The sequence below is a fragment of the Candoia aspera genome, chromosome 3, assembly GCF_035149785.1.
Source record: "Candoia aspera isolate rCanAsp1 chromosome 3, rCanAsp1.hap2, whole genome shotgun sequence".
NCBI classification, from domain to species: domain Eukaryota; kingdom Metazoa; phylum Chordata; class Lepidosauria; order Squamata; family Boidae; genus Candoia; species Candoia aspera.
In genome coordinates, this window is record NC_086155.1 from 36,558,231 (window position 1) to 36,582,108 (window position 23,878).

The window sequence follows — 23,878 nt, forward strand, 5'->3', positions numbered from 1 at the left end:
TCATTGGGAAAAAAAATCTTTGCATTAAACCAGCTTTTGGATATAGTTTTCACAAAATGCATTGATTTAAATGGAGGTTATATAATTTAAATGAAATTATATATGGCATGAGGGCCAAGTGTTTCTATAGAGTAGAAGAGTGACATGAGATCTTGACTGGACAAAACTGTCAAATATTTAAGTTACTACACAAGTTCAAGTGTTTTGCACTCATGTTCTGGGAAGCCTGTATTTTTCAAATGAATCCTTCCTCATATATTTGGCAGCTCAAGGTTTGCATTCCAGCTATAGCAAAAGCAATGAAAGGAAGGATGGAACAGAGGATACAGCCAAATACAGTGATGGCTGTTCCCAGGGCGTTGCTGAAAATATTATTCTTAGCATAACATAGAAGAAACTGGATTAGGAAGGATGTTCCAGCATCTCTTAGAACCAGAGAAAAGATCTGCAAAGAGGAAAAGGAGGTAATAAGGTGCTGGATAAAAACATACCTGCCACAGGTAGAGATGGTTGTGAGAATTCATACTTAGTAGATTTAGGAAAGGATCGAAGACTTAATCTTTCATGTCTTTAACAGAACTGTCTGACTGAAATAGAGACTCTTGTTAATTCAAATCTTCATTTACTTGGCATTGTTGGGATTGGAATTGCTGGAATCACAGTAAGTAATTCTCTGATTGTATTGACTGTTGTTGTTATCATCATCGTATTTACACAAACCTGAAATCTTTCCAAGCCATTAAAATTATAGCAGGTTGTTAAAGAGAACTGAGAATCACTTTAGGTGTCCCTTGCATGAATCTCAGATGGCTCAACACATTGCTATGTAGCAAAGTCTCCTCTGGGCCAGTGTTTCTCGGCCTCAGCAATTTTAAGATGTGTGGACTTCAACTGGCACGCTGGCTGGAGGAATTCTGGGAGCTGAAGACCACACATCTTAAAGTTGCTGAGGTTGAGAAACAGTGCTCCAGAAATGATGCAAGACATTCAATAAGATTCCTAGCCCTCTGTAATCACAATCCTGCTCCTTCTCTGTAAATGACAGTGGTTGGTTGTTTTATGCATGTTAATTGCTCCCATACAACCAAGAGCAGAATCTTGGATATGTGAGAGTTTCCTTCAAATTATAATCTTCCATATACCACTTCATTATATTACATTACATAGTAATGGCATAGGGCCATTAGATCAGGAATCAAAGCAAAATCTAGTTGGAGTTTTATGTGCCAGTCAGAATAATTGGCTGGGGGCTTAACAGAAATAAAACAGAATCAGGTAGATACCTGGGTATTCCATAATTTTTTTCTGAAAAGTAGGGGAAAATACCTTACAAAAAACTTGTACCATCATACTATGATCTTGAAGTAATCAAGATCGCTAGTGAGCAGAGATTCATTCCGGGAAACAACCACGCAAATTCTCTGAAAGATTACCCATAGTGACAAATGTTGCATCCTTTAAAATAATGCTTCATCTTTCAGATCTTTGGCATGGTCTTCAGCATGGTCCTTTGCTGTGCAATCCGAAACACAAGAGACATGCTTTAGAACTCATCCTGTATCACATTATTTTCAATCCAGGACTGAAACAAAGGCTTCAACAAGTTCTGAAGAAGTGCTTGTCCACTCAGCTTACAACTGTAATCCATTTTTAGTTAGGATGTTAATCAACTGACAGAAAAAGGGGACGTTTGGTGAGTTCAAGAGTTTCCTGTGGCTGTGTTTAAAATTTTAAAACAATTCTGAAGTGAGCAAGTAGGATAGGCTAACAATGCCTTTTTCAAGGCCAACAGTGACATCTAAAACTAAAATTTATTTGAGGTATGACTTTGCACAGGTATGGAGGAATGGGTCCTATATCTCTGTATTCAAGTATGTGTTCTTGTTTTGGTGCAGATGCACATATAGCTGTATATACAGTTCCCTTGATTGTATGTATGTTTTGTAAGTGTCTATATCTGCATGCATATTTCTGCAATATATATATTATGCATGCACGTGTACAAGCACACACACTTGGGTGCATATCCAGGCTAACATTTTTTCAAAATGGGGTCCTCTTTACTGATCATTTTTTGAGAAGCAAATTCCTCTAGGAAAATATCAAAAAGAAAATATCCCATCCTGTCTTCATTCAGTCTTTGGAATGTCCCATTTAAGATAACTTTATTTAAAGAAATGTGTTCTGCTCCTAGCCAGCTCTCCCCCTGGAAGATTGTGTCTTTGTGTGTGTCTGTGTGTGCGTGTGTGTGTGTTTTATTTATATATTTATTTATATGCAGAATTGTTTATATGATAGACATTGACGGGGGACTCTGTCTTTTTAAAGAAAAGCAGAGCAAAGACCAAGAGGTAGTACCAAATCAGCAGAGATCAGATAAAGCTGTGGGTTCAGAATAAAGTTTACTGGGGTTGAGACATCTTGTGCAGTCATGTTTTTAAATAGGGTCTATTTAAAACAAACACAGGTCATCCTTGATGAGGAACTTAATTCCACTCAAAAACTGTTTCTTGCTTGGGTTTCTTTCCCAAATGCTATCATTTAGTATCTATTGTCCTAATTATTTTTAATCTGGACCAAAAAAATTGCTTCAGCATAATCTAAAACCAGTGCCCCAACTATTTTACTTAGTAAAACCAGTGCTTACTATGATGATCATTCAATCCCCAAATGCACATCATACCCTCTCATGCCATTGTAGCATATTCCCTGAAGTATGTTGATACAAAAGCATCACTGGGACTTACTCTCTCCTTGGTGCCTTTAGGATTGCAGCTTAATTATTTGCTGCAGAAATCACCATGGTGCTGTTTGCAGCCTTTTATTTGTACAGCAATTGCATGCTGGCTTTACACAATGGAGGAGTACATACCTAATATAGAAATAATATTTATTATTATTTTCATGTTCCAGTCACAATTAACCATGTGCTTCACCCTTTCATTGAAATCAATACTTCTCAAAATTTCTTAACTTTGGGGAAAACTTAACTCAATCTGTGTATGTATATATGAATGTTTTAAAAGAAAATTTAAAAGAAAAGGATTGTGTGTATAGGAGCACAGTCCCTGAAGACCATGAAAAAATGTTCAGCAGTACATTTAAAAATACGGAGAATGGGTAGTTTTCATTAATGATGTCAAGAATAATAACCAATAATTGTGACAGTTATTCAACCATCTCATACACAGAATTCATACTAAGCTTTACTGTAGATGTTTGAACTGTGTGCAGCAATATATTTCTTTGGGAAGGAGTAGAAAGAGTAGATTGAAAGATGAGAAGCTCTACATATTTAAAGTTGCCCTACATCCTGTAGCTGAGAACGTGGTGTCAGCCAAACTAACCTTCAGAGTTCAATGCAGTTTGAAAGTCAATTTCAGACTGTTTACCTTTTGCTTTATCTGGGTTCTCAGACTGCTAGAAGTCAGTGCAGACATTTAGATCTCAAAGAAAAGCTATTTGTTCTGCTAAAAATTTGTTCCTGCCAGAAACCTGTACAACACACCAATCCAAAACTAGAGGTCTCAAAATTAAGACCCTGTGCCTGGTGTTCTGGCTACAAAACTTTAGTTAAAACATTGAGAGGTGAGCAGTTGTACTTTAATACACTCTGTTTTTGTTTATTGTCTCTGAAAATCAAACTACTGAATGCTGTTTTAACTATATCAAGGTATTATCTAGTCATGACATGGCTGTCTAAAACTGGGAAAATGTGGAAATGATACAATATTCTTAAAATACCTCAGGGGAGAGTTTACAGCTTATAACTGTGCTTTATATTGTTTATATTCATTTCTACTAAGTCGTGTATTGAAAAATAACCTGACAAAATTAATTCAGCCAGCCAGAGGAAAATCATTTTGGTGCAGCCTTAATGTATTACAATCGATAGAGTTTTACCACTGACTTGAATGGTAAGTGCTTTGTGGGAACTTTTAAATACTTGGCCCATTTTCTGACAAGCTATAATTTTAGGAATCAGAACTCAAGCAATGATTCAGTCTTTCTGTCTGTTTTTATTCAGTTTTATTTTCTTTTGAATAGAAACAGGCCATCTAAAAGAATATGTTAGGAAATTTTCAAATTTTAATTAAACCACCCCTCTTAATCGTATTATGTGCTCCATTTACATTTTTCATCGAAATATATTCAAAACATGTATGATTTCAGGGGAAGCCTGTCTTAGCAGGGCCTTCATTTGAAGTTCAGTGTGCGCTCAAGTGTGTGTATGTATATGTATGTCAGAGAGAGAGAGGGGGAGAGAGAAGAGCCCCAAGTTGAGTTGTTCCCTTCTTAATCTCAAACATATATTGTGTGTATGCCCTATCTCTCCAACAAATTTCAGTTGATTGTCCCTACTGCTTGGCCCAGATAAGATACGTGGGCCCATCAGAATATAGCTCAAGTGATAGGAGATATACCTAAGGAAATGTATCAAACGCACAATTCACCTACCTATCCTAGAGGCCTATTGGGTAGTGGCAGCTCCTGAAGTCCAGGTGAGGGCCTCATCATGGAAAAGATATCACTAGAGATCCAAGTACCTAGATGGACTGCCACATTATTTGGGAAGCAGTTTCATCAGCTCTAAAAGTAATTCTTACCAGGAATTTGCAGTTTAACAGAAATAGAAATAAAGATGTAGTCATCTTTGTTTTAAAAAATGTCATTGGTATGAACTATCATAATATTAAAGACTCTGGAGTCAAAGGGGAATTTCTGCTAATTTTCTATTCTGAAAAAGTATCTTCTTGGGATTCTATTCCAGAGTAAAAAGAAGATGGAAGGACTTAGAACAGGAGCTGCTTTAGTGATTTCCCCGTATTTGTTAGTTTTTCTTTTTAAATAATATCTCCTTAAGAATAGACCATCTCTTCCATTATAATGCCAGCCATTCTCAAATGAGACCAAAACCAGTCTAAAAATGGAAACAGCAGGATGTGAAATAGACATTAGAAAAATCAGTAATTTGTAGAGATCACCCTGTCCTACTGTACTCAGCTCTGGTTTGTTCCCTGTCTCCTCCATTTGCCATCCTTTGTTTCATGTAGACTCAGGGCTCAGCTGTATCACACATCAGCATATGGCAATGCTGTTGCACTGCTTCCCCATTCTGTATTCCAACTTTTCAGAGTACTTTGTGAAGTTGCTTCACGTCAGTCCATGTAACTGGCACAGACTAGTATGGATAAGTTTGGGAAAGACTTTGAGAAATCTTCTTTGTTCCAAGTTTTCCCAGTCAGGAGCAGAAGGCAAATCCTGTTTAACCTGTGCTCCTGCTTTCTCATTTATATTGTTTTTTTCTCCTTATTTGGGTTTTAGAAGAGTCAGGTGAGCTGTTGCTGTAAATACAGGTTGAAAGGAGAGCTACATTCTACTTCATTCTGGTAGTTGCATTTTTATGCTGGGAAAGGACACTGACTCCCTGTGCTAGCCCAAAAATGGTATTATCAAACAAGTACCAGGCCAGAAATGGTTCTGATTTGTCTGCTGATTACCATTTGTGATTTTTATGAAATGGCTGTCCTTCACAGACCTAAGGCCTCCTTGCTGAACAACGCTGATAAATAAGCTGTGGATTGAACACCAGGATGAGGGAGCAGGGTGGTTGGATATGATAGCTATGAAGACAGATTGGAAAATGCACATGCTGTCTGGTAGTGGAAAAGCAGAGCAGCAGAGACATACATCTATACCAATGTTTCTCAACCTCAACAACTTTAAGATGTGTGGACTTCAACCCCCAGAATTCTCCAGCCAACATGGCTGGCTGAGGAATTCAGGGAGTTGAAGTCCACACATCTTAAAGTTGCTGAGGTTGAGAAACACTGATCTATACATACAGTATATGCCATTGCTTTTTAAAAATTTTGTATTGGAGTGCAGGTAACTTTTTGCTGTTGCCTTCTTGCTATTAGAGAAACCAGTCTTGCTTCCAGAATGTGATCTACTATTGCTTGGCTGCTTCTTAATCTTTAAGTGCCTTTTGGGGAACAGGGCAGAATGCCAGTTCTGTAAGTAGAGCTTTTGCAATTAAAATCAGACATGAAGTTTATTCAGTTTTAGTGAGTTCCAATTTCCTTGCATCCCACTGTATTTATTTTTATGAATATAATGGTTACACCTGTCCTAAGGTCATCTGCTCTTTAAAAATAATAAAAGAATATGTGCTTGAAATGCAGGTCAGATTTAAATATATATGTGTCCAAAAACTTACCAGTGCCTTTAAAAACACCACAGCTCTATCCTCCTGATCTCAGCATTTCCAGTGTCATTTTGATGGGGAGTCCCTTATGCTGAATTACATCTAAGAAACATCGTAACTTGAATGTTGGCGAGGATTAATTCTTCGATACATTTTTCTCTAGTATGTAAATTATGCATACACATTTTCTGAGTGGATTCACTGAGAGGACCAAGTCAGACGTGCTGAGAATGGCCCAAAGCTTGCCCCCAAAGCCATGAGAACTAGCCCACAGCTTCTCTTTCAAGTTCAGTAGACCAGCAATTACACGATACTTAGTATGAGTTGTTCCTGATGATACACTACTGGAGTACATGGGCACTGTTTTGATTTTTGTGAGGTATACATTCCTTGAATTGTGCTATTGCCTCATTGATTAAATTTGACATCCCCACTTTACTTCTCAGCTGTGTTGAGGAATGCAGCCTTTCTTAATACTAACAAATGGTCATTATAAAGATACTAGAGGCAGCAGTTTTAGAAAGATGTGGAGGTTGTAGGGTCAGATTCTCCCAAAGGTCTTCAGGAAGAAACAGAACTTATTAAAATGCACACAGATATACGGGTTACCTCAGCACCATGACACTGCGAACTTGTAAAGCAGTGCCTTATTATAGGAGAAGGAGCAAATAAATTGAGGAGCCTTTAAAAAGCACTTATTAAACCTTATTTTGAAGAGCAGCTTCTCCTAGTTTTGTCCTTTGTAAAGCCATGGGCACATTATGCATCTAATAGATGCTCTGTCCTGCTTAATACAAATTCTCAGTAACCATGGGAATGATTACACTAAGTTCCAGACCTTTCACTGTCTTTAGGGAGTAGTGCATTGTATGTGCTGGAGAACTGAGCTTCATTCTTCCCAGCAAATCTGTACGGATCAAGCCAGAATGATACAGCATTAGAAAATAGCTGTATGCTTACTTTGCAGATTCCCTTTGTGGAATCCATTATTTTATTTAAGAATACATTACTTTCTATTGCAGCAGTTGTACATAACTAGTATGTTCACCCCTTGAAATGTGTATTTTAGAGTTTGTGCAAAAGACTTCATTAATTCTTCAAATGTTGATAGAAATGTAAATAAACAGTCCTTCTTTCCAATGTTTCTGCTATCTAGCAGCATCATGCATCAATCTGTTTTCATGGGAATTAAGTATCTTTCCCATGTAGTCATTGTGTAAATGTTATTAGCAATTGATGTTATTGAAACATATTTAGTTTGGTCTGGTTTTGGTCTGTTTTCTTAATGCATTTTTATCACTGTTACTCTACTGAAGTTGATGCAGAAATCTAATAAAATAATTTGAAATAAATGTAATGGATGGGGCTTTTTTCTTAGCTAACTTTATAAGATGTATTGCATGTACCAGTTTCCTTTCTCAGATATACCCATTGTGTTTTGCAGTAACAGATAATGTTTTGAGGATGAAAGAAGATTATGGTGTGCTATGCTAAGACAAGTTATGGTAGAGCACATATGTTCTGGTAGATATCATAGAGCTGTACAAGATCCCCACATGCATTTCATTTTTTATTCTATTTCATTTTGATTGCTCTCTGTAAATTCAAAATGATAGCGAACTGGTTGTTTTTCCTCATAGTATTTGGGCAACATTGTTTTAGACTGGTTAAGGTGTAGGTGTGCTACATTTATCACCTTTATTCTTCCAACATAAATTACTGCATAGTTTTGCTTACTCATTTTCTTCAGAAAACTGTGGCGTAATTTCCCCTCAAATATTGCAGCAGTAATTATTTAAGAAGTCAAGCTGGCTGCCTCTTTTTCAAATGAGTGGTTTGTCAACATACATTATACCTATAAAATGGCAAAAGTCTAGAGAGGCCAAAATAAAAGCACTCTTAGTTATAGTCAACAAAAAAAGAGAGGAATGAACTAATTGCACAAGTGCCCATGGTTTCTTCCTACTGATTTCTGTAGAATTCAAATATGTAACAGATGCATACAATTGTAGCTGGGATGTTTAATTCAACCATGGAAATAAACTTGCACTTAGACATTTCCCTAGGTTTCCAAGAAGACCAGCCATTATTTTTCATACATGCTATGTTCAAAGAGCTTTATAAGGTTTTAGAAATTACAGCCTTTTTGGTATCAACCTGTCCACCTATTAAGATCAGGAACAAAGATCCTTTTCTCTTGCCTTGCTTACAAGATGACAGCAAAATTATATAGAAAATTCTGTTTGCTGCCAACTACCTTTAAGAACTCCTAGGTTAATCAAAAGAAGACAATGAACCTTTTCTATAGCTCTATACTTACAGAATGCCTTGCTAAATGGAGCTTGGTAGACCCCAACTGCTAGTTTTAAGGAATCCCTAAACACTATATCCAGATTTCCCTGAATGTGTATCCTATTCCAGAGTTCACAGTGGAACAAGAGGCATAATCACACAATCCAGGGTCAAAAACTAGCAGAGACTAGTTGAGTACATCAGGCTTTGATGAAAACTAGTTGCTGAAATTGGGCTATTTGAAATTAATAACCTACCTGAGTATATCATTACTCAGCTTCTGCTCTTTCCTCACCTGAGGCTATCATATATCTCCTTGCTCTGCCTGGGCTTTTGGTTGGAAGTCAAATGTTAATATTTGGCGTAAATACTTCTTAGCTTTTGTAGTGTTTTGGTTTAATATTGGCTTCATCTTTATGAATACATAGAAAGCTGCATTCAGGAGATTTTTTTTTCCATAGAGGTTGTGATATATTACAAAAATTACATTGTATAATGTAAAGTTGGTACATTTTGTCATTAGACTTCTTTGATGATTTGAAAAGGGAATGTTTAGATTTAATTTTTTCCCACTGTTAAATTACTTCATATACCTTCTTTCATTTTACATCTTTGTATGTTTTCCCATTTTCAGACTGAAACTATGTCTGAAAATGAGAGATAATACAACTATTAAAGCAGGGGGGACCCCATCATTTTTGGCTGGGGATCTTACTTCCACTTCTCTGCCCCACTGGGCCATGACCAGTGCCATTATGAAATCACTGGAGAGGGCAGGGACAGGGGATGGGTTTAAAGGAGGTACTTTAAGTCTTGCTGATATTTGTGACATTTTTAGCTTTGCCAATTGTGGGAGGCTCTCAGGATTCTGGGACAGCAGGTTACCCACTCCAGTGAAAGCCCGAGAATCCCTACTAGGAAGGAGAAAGTAGCATTCCTCTGAGGAAGAGAAAGTTATAGTAAGATGCCTCTTTCATTCCTTGTGTGATCAGAGCCAAGTATCAGATAACGCTGAATGGAGTTTTGAGTGTTCCAAGATATCTGGCCCTCAGCTGTTAAGAACACACAGAATGCAACTGCCTGTGCAGTTCCTGTAGTTCCAAACCAAGTTCCTATAAAGTTTCATATTCCTTTTCCTGGGGAACACCTCCCCCCACTTCTTGTTCTGCTAAGATTCAGCAGGGATTAATTCTAAATTAAGAGATGGTACAATTAAGTTTTGGCAATGCTAGGCAGGCATAACCACACAACATTTTAAATTTCTAGGTTCTCACAGATAGCAGTATCTTGTTGAAGGAAGCAGGAGAAAATGTGTAAGTGCCACATATTTGGTGGAACAGTAACGAAAAAGGAAAAGCAGAAAAAATACATAATTCAAACACGCATTCTGGTCAACATATCAAGCATTTTTCACACAGGTGCATTTAAAACATGATTCATTTATTGTTAGGTTTATATACCATTTTTCCTTCAGGAGCCGAAGGTGGCATATATAGCTCTCCCTCCTCCTATTTTTCCTCACAATACTAATCCTAGGAAGTAGACTGGCTTGAGAGACAGTGACTGGCCCAAATCATCCAATGAGTTTCTACACCTAAGGGTGAACTTGAATCAGGCTCTCCTAACACAACACCTTAACCATCACAGCACACAACACCACGTCACCAAATCAACACAATATATAGTATACGTATTTGTAATGAATAATTTAGACAAAAATCCATTGGCTGTTTCTTCCTCATAATGCCACATCAAATCATTTATCAAAATAAATAGTGAAAAAGGGACTCGTATATAACAACCCACATAATTCTCATCCATGCAGATAAATTTGACAACACTGTAAAATAGGACCACAGGTGCAGCTTGTTAAAAGCACTGTTTTGGCTCTGAACCCAGGACAGCTAGTCAAGAATAGTTACTGAATGGAGCTTTTCTTATGGTGAAAAAGGCTCTGGCAAGCAGTGGCAGCAGCAAGGATCAGACATGTGTTTGCAAGCACCAAGTTGTAGAAATTTCCAACAGCCCAGCAGACTTTCAAAAAATCAGTGACTGATTGAAATAGCAAGGCTGATAGTTCTGGGGTAATTACCTTGGTTTGGTTACACAAGGCTTTATTTACCTTACTTGTTGTTTATTTGTTTAGTCGCTTCCGACTCTTCATGACTTCATGGACCAGCCCACGCCAGAGCTCCCTGTCGGTTGTCAACACCCCCAGCTCCCCCAGGGACGGGTCCATCACCTCTAGGATATCATCCATCCACCTTGCCCTTGGTTGGCCCCTCTTCCTTTTGCCTTCCACTCTCCCCAGCATCAGCATCTTCTCCCGGGTGTCCTGTCTTCTCATTATGTGGCCAAAGTATTTCAGTTTTGCCTTTAATATCATTCCCTCAAGTGAGCAGTCTGGCTTTATTACCTTACTTACTTTATTTAACTTTAAGCCCAGTCTGCACAGCAAAGTCTATAAGTAAGATGGCTTCTGTATATGCAAGCATTGGGAGGGGGGATTTAAACATCTACATCACACCTGCCAATCTCCACAAATAGGGTGTGTTGACTTGGAAACAGCTTCTCCCATATTACTAGTTTTTCCATCCAATGGTAGAAAATGAGCTGTTCTTCAAGCTGGAGCTCCACTAGGACTTTTGGCATAACCCAGCCATCACTGAGGCAATATAAACCATAAAGTCTCTGTCTCACAATGAGGACATGTTGAACATAATAAACATTGCAAAATCTATGTAGGCAGTGCTTTTTGATTTGTCAGTAAAATTATGAAATCTTATAAAATTACCACCTTTATGATGAAAAATAAGAGTTTGCAGACATTCAGTCTCTCACAATGAGGAAATGAACATAATAAAAATTTCAAAAGCAATGAGAAGTTAATGCTTTTATTAGACTAATTTCAGTGGTTGTATAGCTGATCTGACTATAAAGTTATGAAATATGGAAAATGGGAGTTTGCGGACATTCAAACAGGCTCGTTATGATGCTACGATGGTCCCTGGGAAGACTACTGAAGTGAAAAAACAAATAAATAAGATGGTTCCCCATTTTTAAAAATATAAAATCCAGATATTAATCAAACTTGTCCCTTAGTCAAAAATCAAAGACTGCCCCAGTTGCAGTCCAAAAACATAACAGCACCAGGTAAGTCTATGCATGTTTTTTAACTTCAATGTTACCAGTCTTCCCACCTAATCCACGCCCCCCCAAGTCATTCACAATCTCAAAAGCGGTAGATTCTTGTGAACTTCGAACTGAGCGAATAAAGGTATTACCGTATGATGGATTTGGGTCGTCTTGTTGTAAGACTTGCTGAGTCAATCGATTGCTCTCCAGGGCTTAAATTCTCATGGGCCCTAGCGAAATGCTAGTGGCCAAGGATCATGAAATTTGTGGTCCAACATATCTAGGGAGTATCCAGTAGCCTATACTTGCATGCTACTGTCTCCAACTCCGTGGAACAGAAATGAACGGCCGGTGTAAGAGAAAGAACGTGAAGAGCTACGCAATGCACAACCTTGTGCTTGTCTATCTGGAAGTAAAACCTCTTACTCCTTGCACACCTTTACTTTTAGGTAAATATGAGATTGCTTGCAGTTGAAGCTGCCGGGGGGAGAACGCGGGGGATAAAATCTACGATCGTTCAATGGTGGTGCAGCGAACAGGCTGGAGCACTGAGATGACCAAGGGGTTTAAATGCGAAAGGATTCAAAGAAAAGCTACGATTGTAAGCAATCTGTTTTTGTAATAAAGCCTCCCCACGTGATTGCCAAAAAGACCCTCAAAAGAATTAGCGCGCGGAAAAGGTAGAGAGGGGCGGGCCGAAACATACAACGTCTTTCATTGGGGGAGCTGTAATTGCTGTGGCCAATCACGACGCGTCTTTGCTAGGGGGAAGAGAAGCCACGGGACGCCGTGGGAGGGGAGCTTTTTTAATCGCGTGGCTGAAAAGAGATCCAGCGCAGCAGCCGGTGAGTAAATGGGCGCGCGAAGGGTGGGGGATGGTTGTCCGTCACTTGACCCGAGGAGACCGAGCTGGAATGGGGTCTCCTTTTTCACAGGCGCCTGTACGATCACATTTCATTTCCATTATGGTTTTTTTTTCCACAAGGCCCCCATGTCGACGCTGGCATACAAGGAAAATCGTATTTAGGGGCACGAGAGGCTTCTTGAATTAGAGGAGCCGAGATATTTTTTACAAATGGGGCGAGGCTTTTCTTTAAACGTACCAAAAGAGGTTTGTTACGCTGGGAAAATTGCATCTTTTGAATTCTGTATCTGTCATTCAGCTATGAAGTAGATACCCAAATAGGTTTTTAAAAGAGTCTTTTGGTGGCGGAGGGCGGTCTCCGTGAAGGAAAGATGCAAATAATCCGCGCTGGCCCCAGTTCAGGAAATTGCATTTTTCCGAGGGGTTGACAGCAAGAGAGAGAGAAAAAAATCAGTTTATATTGTCATTTGGAAATATAGCAGATTGGTATCAGCTGCCATTTGCAAGTTGTATGTTGGGTGCTTTGTGGCCCACTGGCAATTAGATACTTTTCCTCCTGTTCCCTTTTATTTAGAACATGTTTACCTCCCCTTCAGCCAGCAAGGCTTTCAGAACTGTTTGCAGAGAAGGGGCAACTACTCCTGTGATAACGACAGAGCAAGGTAATAGTGAAGCAGCATTTCAACCAGGTTCAAAAACTGCAGGGTTTTCTTTGGATCAAAAGGATGCACTCTCAGGGAAGTCCTATGGGAGACTAATTAATTTTGCTGTCCAACAGAAAACATAAAGTAGTAGTCAGCTGCTGCAGCAAATAAAATAAAATGCCAAAATAAAAGCTGCACCTGAAATAAGGAATGTTTTGCCAGGCATGCACATTTCAGAAGATTTTCCAGGAAATTAATATCATGCTTGTGAATGAAAGATAGAAAACTCTTCTTGAAGTCATAATGTAATCCTAAACAAGTTTATTCAAATGTATGTCCTACTTGAATTCAATAGGACCTCCTGCTGGGAATGTACTATTTGTTTGTGATATTAAAACAAAGCTGAAATCTATTATTATATATTGATTTCTACATTCTTGATTCACTAAAAAGCTATCATCTTCTGTATAATTTCACAGGCATTATATAAAAAATAATAGATTGCATCTTCATGGCATAAATTAATCATCTACATATTAATAATAGCTGATGACACTTGGCGTAATAGCAGTTGTGAGAGGATATTCCGGTTTGTCATACTGAATTTGAGATGCCTTGACATGTTTGAAATGCCTGTATGCTCAAACAGCCAATGAGATACCTTTGGGTTATTTATAGCACAACTAACAAATTTTAAGGTATGGGTTCAGTTTGCAGAGGTTAGACAGACTTGTCTCATCAAAGAACCAACTTCTTATTATCGGCAGCTTGTATAACTTTTACTGACCAAAGAAAACTAGGAGCATTCTTCCTTTTGAGATGAAGATGGCTGAGAAACAGATTAGGTATGTCCCATCCAGGATTTTAAAGATAAAATGAGCTTCAATATAGGCATCGGTAGATTAAATGTCAAATCGAAGACATAAAATGTTGGCTTGTGGTAACCTAAATTCTGTGTAAAATGCAAGAGGATAAAAAGTGATGGAAGAAAATAAGGTTTAAATAATTGCAATTACTTAGTTAATTTAAGTAATTTAGTAATTCCTTTAAGTAAGGTTGGAGACTGGTATAGTTACCTAGAATTTTTTTTTTTATTGGAGTGTTATCTCAAGTTTAGAGGGGAAAGAGAAATGTATAGCAAACTTCAAGATTAGCAATAACAAGGTATTCCACAAGAATCATTGCATGAAGTCTAAAAGATGTTATCTCTACTTCCTATTGATTTGTGTTCTTAAGCAGCAAAACAAAGGACCATGGATTGGAATAGGGAGGGGACAGATTAGGAGATGAGAGAAGCTGGTGAGCTGTAATTATAAAGTGAGTCTTAGACTGAATTCTCTTTTCTCTTTAGTTTGCCTGCTAAACTCATCAATGGAGGAGCCGCTGGGATCATTGGTGTTACTTGTATATTTCCAATTGATTTGGTTAAAACTAGGCTACAGAATCAAAGAAGTGGACAGCAAGTCTACAAAAGCATGTAAGTGACCTTTAGAAAAGTATCTCAAGACAGTATTTTTCAAAAGCCTTTTTAAGACTAGTCCATTTCTAAGACAGGAAGCTTCTTCAGTAGCTCAGGATTTAAATTGGGCTTTTGCAATTATGGAGCTGAAATTATTACTATGTTTATAAATTGTTCAAATAGCACTTTTTATTATAGTGTATACCTATAGATGTAAGTGCTGGGGAGTAGAAATGTACCATTGATGGAATGATTCAGTAATTACTATATGTAGTGCAAAGGCTTTGATGTGCTCCCTTTCACACCTGGCATTAGGTTATTTGTTGTTGTTAAGCTCTAATGTCTATTCTCTTCTGACAAGCATTTTAGCTGGAAGTCATTTATGAAAATGGCAAAATCAATTGCATATAGTACATTGATTTTTGTATTAGATATAAATATGGATGAATATCACTGGAAAGACAGATATTAAAACAATAGCTGGAGTTATTCCAAACAATGTATCTAAAAACTTACCAATTGTTTTACTGATGTTCTGATCAGGTTGGATTGTCTAATGAAAACTTTACGTTCGGAAGGCTGTTTTGGCATGTATAGAGGTAAGTATGTTTTCTCATGTTTTATAACTGGCTATAGTTAACTCAGAAATACTTCATAATGGTTTTAATTTTTACTGGAAGATTGCCAGTTGTAAAGTCAGTTAATTAGACTGCAGTTGTAAATACATTTATAATGCAGTAAGCCGTGTTTCCAGGACTTCTGAGTAAAAGTGAATAGCATTCTATTCAAGGATTAGGGAGCCAGTTTGGTGTAGTGGTTAAGACATGAGGCTAGAAACGGGAGACCGTTGAGTTCTAGTCCTGGCTTAGGGTGACCTTGGGCGAGTCACTTTCTCTCAGTCCCAGGAAGAAGGCAATGGCAAACCACTTCTGAAAAACCTTGCCAAGAAAACTCCAGGCAGTCTCCAAGAATCAGACATGATTGAACAGATTAAAAAAAAATTCAAGGATTAAATATTGAAGCAAAGAAATGCAAAAAAAAATGTAGTTGCTTTTTTTAGATTTGTCAGCGCTTCTAGAGCTTAGCACAGGAGTCCAATTTAGGGGAAGAACATCTGGCTGCAAGCTTTCAGTTCAGATACAGCAGGAGTTGGGAATTTGATGATCACCAGAAGTTGCTAAACTACCAGAAGACCCAGGAGTAAGGAAAGGTGTGAGTTTTAATTCAGCAATATTTGAATTATGTAACAACTTGGCACTTTTAAGCATTTGTTTTAGGTGGTTCCCATGTACACAGGATTCAATCTCTTTTGAAAGAATGCTGAAATGGCCAGAGCTGCTTTTTTTAAAAAAAAACTCAGTAAGATTTCTCACTCACTGAGGTCTTGGTTTCTTCTCCAACTTTCCTTCACCTCAAAAGAGGGCAGTATTTTGGGTTGAAATGGTTGTGGAGAGGAAGAATAACATGTAGTTACTTTGTACACATTTTAATGATGGCAAAGGTAGTAATGGTTGCATGCATGGATTTATTCATTACTTACCTTTGTACTTTTTTGCACTATGGCTTGTTAATAAAGTGGACGGACTAGAGCAAGATCAGAACTTCAGAGAGGGCAGACGAAAGGAGCCTGTTTAATGGGGCTTCACAAGAATAATAGCCAGTTTATATACATTATTTCATCTCAAGAGAATGAAAATTAGAGAGGCGTGACTTCGGCATTGTAAAACAAAGACAGACACTGTACACCAGTGTTTCTCAATCTTGGCAACTTTAAGATGTGTACTGGCTCGAGAATTCTGGGAGCTGTAGACCATGCCTCTCCTGAATTAAAAAAAAAAGCTAGCTAGCTTTTAGAATTAGAGACAGAACTCCAGGGAAACAGAAAGAAGTTGCTGTGCCTGAACTGGGGTATACCATCTCCCCAACAACTCTGATAAACAGCTAAAATTATCCCTGGAGGCCAGGAAAAGTCCAGAGAAAAGGAGAGAATGTTAGTTTCAGCATTCAGATGATCTTTAAGAAATAAGTAAATGTTTTAGGTAGAACCTGTGTTAAATTTAAATTTCTCTGTGCATACTTGAGTTCAATATTTTATCTCTCTATACACGTTCTATAATTGAATAGTCTTCAGTCCTTCATGCATATATCTAGTTATATATGGACATGTTTTTTTTTCCAAATTGCTCAAGATGATAATTTTTCCCTGAGAAATGTTTTGATAAAATTTAGAGCCTGGAACAATTGTAATAAATCAGTTCAATCTTGTGGTTTTGGGTTTTTGGTTCAGCCAATTTCCCAGTTGCTGTATACAGTAAACTGGGCAGCTGTATAATTTAGATTCTGCAACAGTGCATAATTGCATTTTTTAAAATCTTAAAATTAAAAAGTGATTTGTTTTTTTTTTTAAAATAAAGTTTGATTTTTCTTCCACTCTTGTTAGATTAGTCTCACTCTCATCTCCGTCCTTGGGAGACCCCCAGCTCAGGCTTATTTTCCTGTTCTGCGTCCTTCTCTTGCCAACACACACATACAGATACAAAGGCCAACAGATAAACTGTCATGGGAAGAGGGGAAGCACTTTAATGCAACTGTGTGGCTGTGCCCTAATACTGCATTCTTACAATCATTTTCTTCTTGGCGGGCTATTTAAAGTTACTTGATTACTTGTTTTAATTAAACTTTGTAGTAAAAGTTGCAGTAAGTTACTAAACATTCCTATAGGCAAACATATTTCATGAAACTATGTTAACCTATTTTTGGAAGTTCATTTCATTAAGTATTTAATATACTTTTAAATTATTTTATCAAATTGATTACACGCTTTAAAACAAGAATCACTGATTTGAAATACAGTGAATTCATATATTTCCAATGAAATGTTGAAGACTGTTCTTTCAGTGTTTCTGCAATCAATGCTTTTCTTCTTTTCTTTCTACTAATGAAAACTTAGCTTTACACCAAACTGGTGCGGATTTTGTTTTATAATGTAATGTAAATCATTAACTGAAGGACAGAATCACTTTATTTCAATTAAACACAAGTATGTTTATTTATAGGTGCAGCAGTGAATCTGACCCTTGTAACACCTGAGAAGGCTATCAAACTGGCTGCTAATGACTATTTTAGGCACCTTCTTGCCAAGGAAGGGTATGTTATTTGAGACATTTGAGGAGTATTGCTTGTATCATACATCCATTAAAGTCTGTGTTCATAGCTGAGTTGAGGTTTTAAAAGTTGTTTCAAGTTCTGTATTTTAACAGGAGCATATTTAATCTTTCTAACCTATATTTCTCTGGAATACATTTTTAGATCAAGGTGCATTTTAAAAATAAGTAGGAATAATGTAATATAGCTAGTTTAATGATGCTATAAATGCCACCAATGGGATTAGTTTTATAATTACACTTGAAATGAGTGAACAATATATTTTGAAACAAGATATGCAAGCACAAAGTAAATGGAGGAAAAAGAGGAAAGAGAAAAGATTATACTCCTGTCCTATATATTAGGAAAGCAGTTTTTTGAGGCAACAGTTAATTAAAAACTGTTGGAAATGCTGCCATTTTGTAGGGGCATTGCTACTCACAGACAAGTGAGGACATTTTCACCAGTGTTGATAGAAGCCCCTCTTTTATCCTCAACCATTTTCTTTTTGGACACAGAAAAATGATAGGATCTACACAGGGGTGAAGAGAGTCACAGAACAGAGAATACGAGGACAGGCATACAATGAGTGCAAATAGATAGAGCATCACCCCCACTGTAGGGACAGCTAGGGGGACAAACAGGCCATGCAGAGGAGCAAATAGAACCACACATACAAGGTGGAGGTAAGTAAAGAGGCTGATAAAGGTGAAGAGAAGGACTAGAGAAGACAGACTTTCTCTCAGACTTAAAAAACCATTTGGTTGACTTAAATCATGGCCTAATAGCATCCCAGCTCTAAAATAAACTTCCTCCATAGACTTATATAGAGAAGAAGAATCCCTTGGCTTTTTGTATAGTTACAAACCCACCCCTACCAAGGATCTCGAATAAGGAATTAGGCTCTCAATTTCAACCAAGAGAAAGTTTTCCCCATCTGAATAAAAATGGATATATTTATGCATTCATTCACTTGTGGGACAAAGTGCAGAGCAGAAGTCTCTGTATAATTTGGGGGTTGTATTGGTGTGACCCATGTATGTTGCCAGTCCTTAGTAGCATGTCTTCATGAGTTAATGTGTCCTTGTTCCAGGCAATGTTGAATAATATTTTTTTTTGTAAGTCAGTGGGCTAAAAAAGTCATCTGGTTTCTTCTTTTTGCTTTTATTATGCACTCAACATCTCCCAGCAAAACCATAATTTCTTCAGCTCAAATATTGCTAAAACTGTTCACTGCATTTTATAAAATTTGAGTGATTTTAGTAATGATAATATATAAGCTTTAAGCTCATATTTGCAAACAGCATGATTTCAATATCTTGTACTGGAGAATGGGCAATATCAGTGACTGAAATAAGCAGGAGGGAAAGTGGAAAAGCAGGAAGCCGTGTCCTACATGCAGCCAGTGTAAGTATAATTGCAGGCTGGAGGGCTTGAAGCACTGCAGATGTTGCTGAACTACAACTCCAGCATTTCTCCCATTTGCCAGGCTGTTAGGACTGTTTGGAGCAGAAGTAAAAGAACATTTGAAGGGCAACAGGTCCCCTGGTAATTGTAAACATAGACAAAACAGATCCTTTTGAGATAACAGTTTCAGTTAAGTTATTTCTGTTTCTATTCTTGTATCATAATTCATTTTTTATTATTTTCTCAAAGTTTCCTGTTCCCTTAGAGATGATCTGTGTATCTCCTTTACACAGCCCATTCCTACTTCATGTTGTGTTAAAATTAAAGTAAAATAATATGTTTGATAAATGTTCTGATGTTTTATTCTGTTTCCCTCCAGGGTAGCTCTGTCTTTATCGAAAGAGATGCTAGCAGGCTGTGGTGCTGGAGTTTGTCAGGTTGTAATCACCACTCCTATGGAGATGTTAAAAATCCAGCTGCAGGATGCAGGGAGACTAGGTAATATTATCTGGGAGCTCTCTCCATATATCATACTGAACTCTGAGAAATAGATGCATCTTCTTACTATGTGAGATTTTGCTGTAAAACTCTTACATATTACACCATTTTACTTTGGAAGATAGCTGCAAAAATGTGTTCCATACCCATCTCTCAAATAAGACATCATTTTACTATTTCAGCTGTGCTGAAACTATAATCCATGTCATGGTAGCTACACTGCTACAGTGCAACCCAGAAGGCTGTAACACTAATAAACTAGTGAACTGTGTGGCAGGATAGCATCAGTAAACGTAGAAAATCTGCAGCGCCTTTTGTGTAGTTGGTGGGGAGGGAATAGAAATGTAGTTAAGACACAGAAATATGGAATGCAGTTGAAAAAGGCAAGATAAAATGAATTAATAGAGAGTTGATAATCTGATCGGTCCTGGAGAAAATCTAAGTGGTTGTTAAGAGTTAACACTGACTTGATGGTGTATACTCAAAACAATCAAACAGATCAAAGTTTTCTTTGGTAAAAGCAAATTCTTTGTCCTAGTTGCAATCTAAAATCACACAACTGCTGTAATTGGTAGTGGGGCTACACACACTGACCTCACCCTGCCAGCTATATTATCTTCTGAATGTCTATTTGAGGAAGATTTGAAAACTGGAGTGTGTTTTATGCCTTAGGCTCCCTATGTAATTTGGAATTCTGATCAAGTAGAGATTGTAATGATATGCGAGCCAAAGTATGTTCAGCAAGTTTTTTTTCCCTCTCTGCTGTAGGGGAAACTAGGAATTGTGCTAAAAATAAGAGCTATTTGAGCGTTCAGATTCATATGATTATAAGTAGTTAAATGGGTTCTCAGGATTCTTATATTCAGATTTAAGTTTAAATGAGAGTTTTCAGGAGACCAACAAAGCCTGATATATTTTCTACTTTCGTTTCAGCATCTCAGCAAATTGTGAGCCGAGTTTCTTGTTCCACCTCTGGATGCAATCTTGTAACTGTCAGCCCTGTTATAACTAGAGCATACAATGTAGGACCTGTTGTTATCCCAAGGAGGATATCTGCCACCCAAATAGCAACTGAGCTTCTCCATACTCATGGCATCAAAGGACTCTACAAGGGTCTTGGAGCCACTTTATTGAGGTAATGGTTTTATGTTTTCATAACTTTGTTCATCTTCAGACTAGTTTTCCATGTTGCTTGAAAAAGTAATAAATTTTGTCTTTCAGGGATGTCCCATTCTCTGTCATCTATTTCCCACTGTTTGCCCATCTGAATAGAGCAGGACAAGATTCCTTGGAGGAGAGAACAAGCTTCTTTCATTCTTTTCTTGCTGGGTGCATGGCTGGCTCAGTGGCAGCTGTATCTGTGAACCCCTGTGATGGTGAGAGAGACTCTGTCTCTGGACTACTTTGTCATGGGGACATGTTGGGAAAAGGTTGTTACTTGAGGAACCATGAAACCTAATTTATATTTTATCTGTTAAGGGTTTCTTACATAGGGAAGGCTATTGACTTCATAGTACAATGATAGTTCAGTGGAATAGAGACGTTTTGAACTGTCATTACTCAATTAATTGACCAATGTACCTCTTTAACACTTTCTTTTCCCAGTAATAAAGACTCGTCTTCAGTCAATGGGCAAAGGAAGAAACGAGGAGAACTACAGCGGAATTATAGATTGTGCAAGGTAAAGCCTATAAAACAGCTCACATTTCTTGACTCTGAAACAAATACAAACAGTATATTAAATGCAGAGATTTACTCTTTGAGAAGACATGCAGATGGCTTCCACAGATTAACCAGTCCACTTGAATTGATTTTTCAGTTGCCCTTGATTTACCCTGGCACCTCTGCAGATACAAACTTGGTTAAAATTATGAGTAACCAGTTGCCCCAAGTGCATAACTGTAACATGTATATGCCACTTTTGTGTGATTCAGTGCAGGCTACATGGTGGTGCCATACAGCATATTCATGTGGAATATTACAATTCAGAACTGGTTTTCTCTATTCTGGACAAAAGCATGAGCATTTGAATTGTCTGTAAACTTGCTGGAATCATATTGGTTCTTGTTGTGATACTACTCTTTCGTAAGACTTATTTTTGTACAGTGAGTTAAAGATATGCAAAGTCTTGTAAGTGTATATAGAGAAAGCTTGTCGGTCAATATTTAACATGTGATGAAATGTTTTAAGGTAATATACTGCAGAATGTTTTAATTATGTCTTGTTTACCTTTTTTTTGTCTCCCCAGGAAGATTTGGACAAAGGAAGGTCCCTCAGCCTTTCTAAAGGGAGCTAGCTGCAGAGCTCTTGTCATTGCACCTCTGTTTGGTATAGCCCAAGGGATTTATTTCATTGGAGTTGGAGAACTTCTTATAAATCTATGTCAGAATGGAAGACTGTCCCCCTAGACTTTCATTCATTGGACCTACTGGAATATACCCACAAGAACCACCAGTCAAGAAACAATAGCAACTCAGGTCTATTGACAGCTATTTCTTCTGTTGGGAAACATGAAAAAAGACAAGGCCACTACAAAAGACATCAGTCATAGAACTGTGTAAAATAGGGACATACCTGGGTTCAGGAAACAAGAATTCTAAGAGTAGAATAACTACTTTGGATAGGCAGAGGACTGAAAGAGTATATAGGGAAATGTTTTGAATGTATGAGTAGAGTAGGAAAAGAGAGAAGTGTCTGTGGGGCCAAATCTTTTTTGAACTGTTGAAAAATGAACTAGGCAGTTAGTTTTTGGGGTTCCATAGATGCTGTTAATCTACCCCATTTGCAATCTTTATAGCTGCTGTCTGTCTGCTAGTGACTCACCAAAGATTAATTGGGAATAAAGTGTATGGATTTTTATAGATTTGTGTTTCTAACTTTACCTACAGTAAAGAATTTGGTTCCTGTGGTAACTGTTAAATACAGAATAACTTAAAACAACCCAAATATTACCGGCAAAGTAGGCTAGTTAGTTCCTTAAATTTATTATTAAACAGTTGTCAGCCATTAGTAATAAATGCAAAATGTGCTCTTTGGAACCAAGTGTAATTTAAGACTTCCGGGGAAGAAATGGTGAACTGAAGATGGCTCCACTGAGAGCAGAGCCAATGACCACAGCAGAATGAAGAGCCAGTGAATGGACTGGACCAGCTCTTTGCGATCCCTCTTCAGACAAAGAGAGGACTTGGGATCGCCCACAAGTACTCCAGACAGTTGCTCCTTGTGAGGAGACCACAAGGCAGCAGTCTCCAGTCTTCCCTGGGAGACGAGGGAACGCCATCTTAGCCCAAACCATGGTCGGCACCTTTATGGACACAGGGTTTGCCTACTTCCTTTTCTAATCGCTTTCAGAAATTGCTTGTTAGCTGCTTTTCAGCTATTACGAACCTTTGAAACGACTAGTTTTATAGCACTGGGTGCGTTTCCTTCAATCTTTAGCGAAATAAGTTTTAAATACAAGTTTAAGGACTTTTAAAAAATCCCTTTTTTGGAGTAAACAGCAAAAGGATTATTAGAATTTTGATTTTTGGAAAGTTATAAATGGGCTAAGGATCCAGATGGATTTGAAATAAGATTTTGAAATTATAAGAATCCTTCCCATGGGAAAATGCTGCTGTTTTGAATTATTTAAAAAAGGGATAGGATCGGACTTTGAAGGTTGGACATTAGAGGGAACCAAAAGGAACTAAAGATTACAGTTAAAGGAGAGAACACTTAAATTTGACTTACTAATATAGAATGGAGCAAAATACTTTAACATTGGTCATATTAAAGGATATTTGTGGACCCAGAAGTTAATTTTAAAGAGTGTCTGCCAGTATAGATTGTGTTTAAAAGGTATTATGGAAGAGGAACAAGTTTTACCAGATGAGGCTGAGACTGATGTAGCCTGTCATTTTAAAATCTATTTTCACAAGAATGACATGGAAGAACATGCTATGCTAGATTTACTGTACAAATGAAACCAGCTGATGTCTTAATAATTAAAAGGGATATACAAATAACAAACCAAAAGAGACCTGGATAACTTTTCTATATTGGATTTACAAAAGAGACTTGTTAAAGAATATTGTGAGAAGGGACAGAAAAAAATGAAAAATCAAGTTCTAGGACATTATTTGAAGGGATTAAAGATCAAAATCATTAAAAGTAAAATGAAGGAATGTAAAGGTGGTTTATTTGATCAAGGTTAAAATAGATATGTTATCTCTGGTAGCCCTTAATGG

At 37.5% G+C, this 23,878-nt stretch overlaps 2 protein-coding genes across 2 annotated transcripts in view; both read left to right on the plus strand.

Moving 5' to 3' along the window:
* TSPAN2 (tetraspanin 2) overlaps positions 1 to 7,560 on the plus strand; it is a 65,765-nt gene extending 58,205 nt beyond the window's left edge. The window contains exons 7-8 of the mRNA XM_063297375.1: positions 578 to 661; positions 1,482 to 7,560. Of these exons, the coding sequence (XP_063153445.1) occupies positions 578 to 661; positions 1,482 to 1,547 (150 nt within the window). The 3' untranslated portion in view covers positions 1,548 to 7,560. The remainder of the gene's footprint in view (positions 1 to 577; positions 662 to 1,481) is intronic.
* A 6,315-nt stretch (positions 7,561 to 13,875) lies between these two features.
* LOC134493100 (mitochondrial glutamate carrier 1-like) lies at positions 13,876 to 23,658 on the plus strand. Its single transcript, XM_063297377.1, has 9 exons — positions 13,876 to 13,989; positions 14,496 to 14,621; positions 15,147 to 15,202; positions 17,660 to 17,750; positions 19,534 to 19,652; positions 20,586 to 20,787; positions 20,874 to 21,028; positions 21,258 to 21,333; positions 21,901 to 23,658. Exons 1-9 carry the CDS (start codon positions 13,964 to 13,966, stop codon positions 22,058 to 22,060), a joined length of 1,011 nt encoding a protein of 336 aa, XP_063153447.1. The 5' UTR covers positions 13,876 to 13,963; the 3' UTR covers positions 22,061 to 23,658.
* Positions 23,659 to 23,878: the final 220 nt, after the last annotated feature.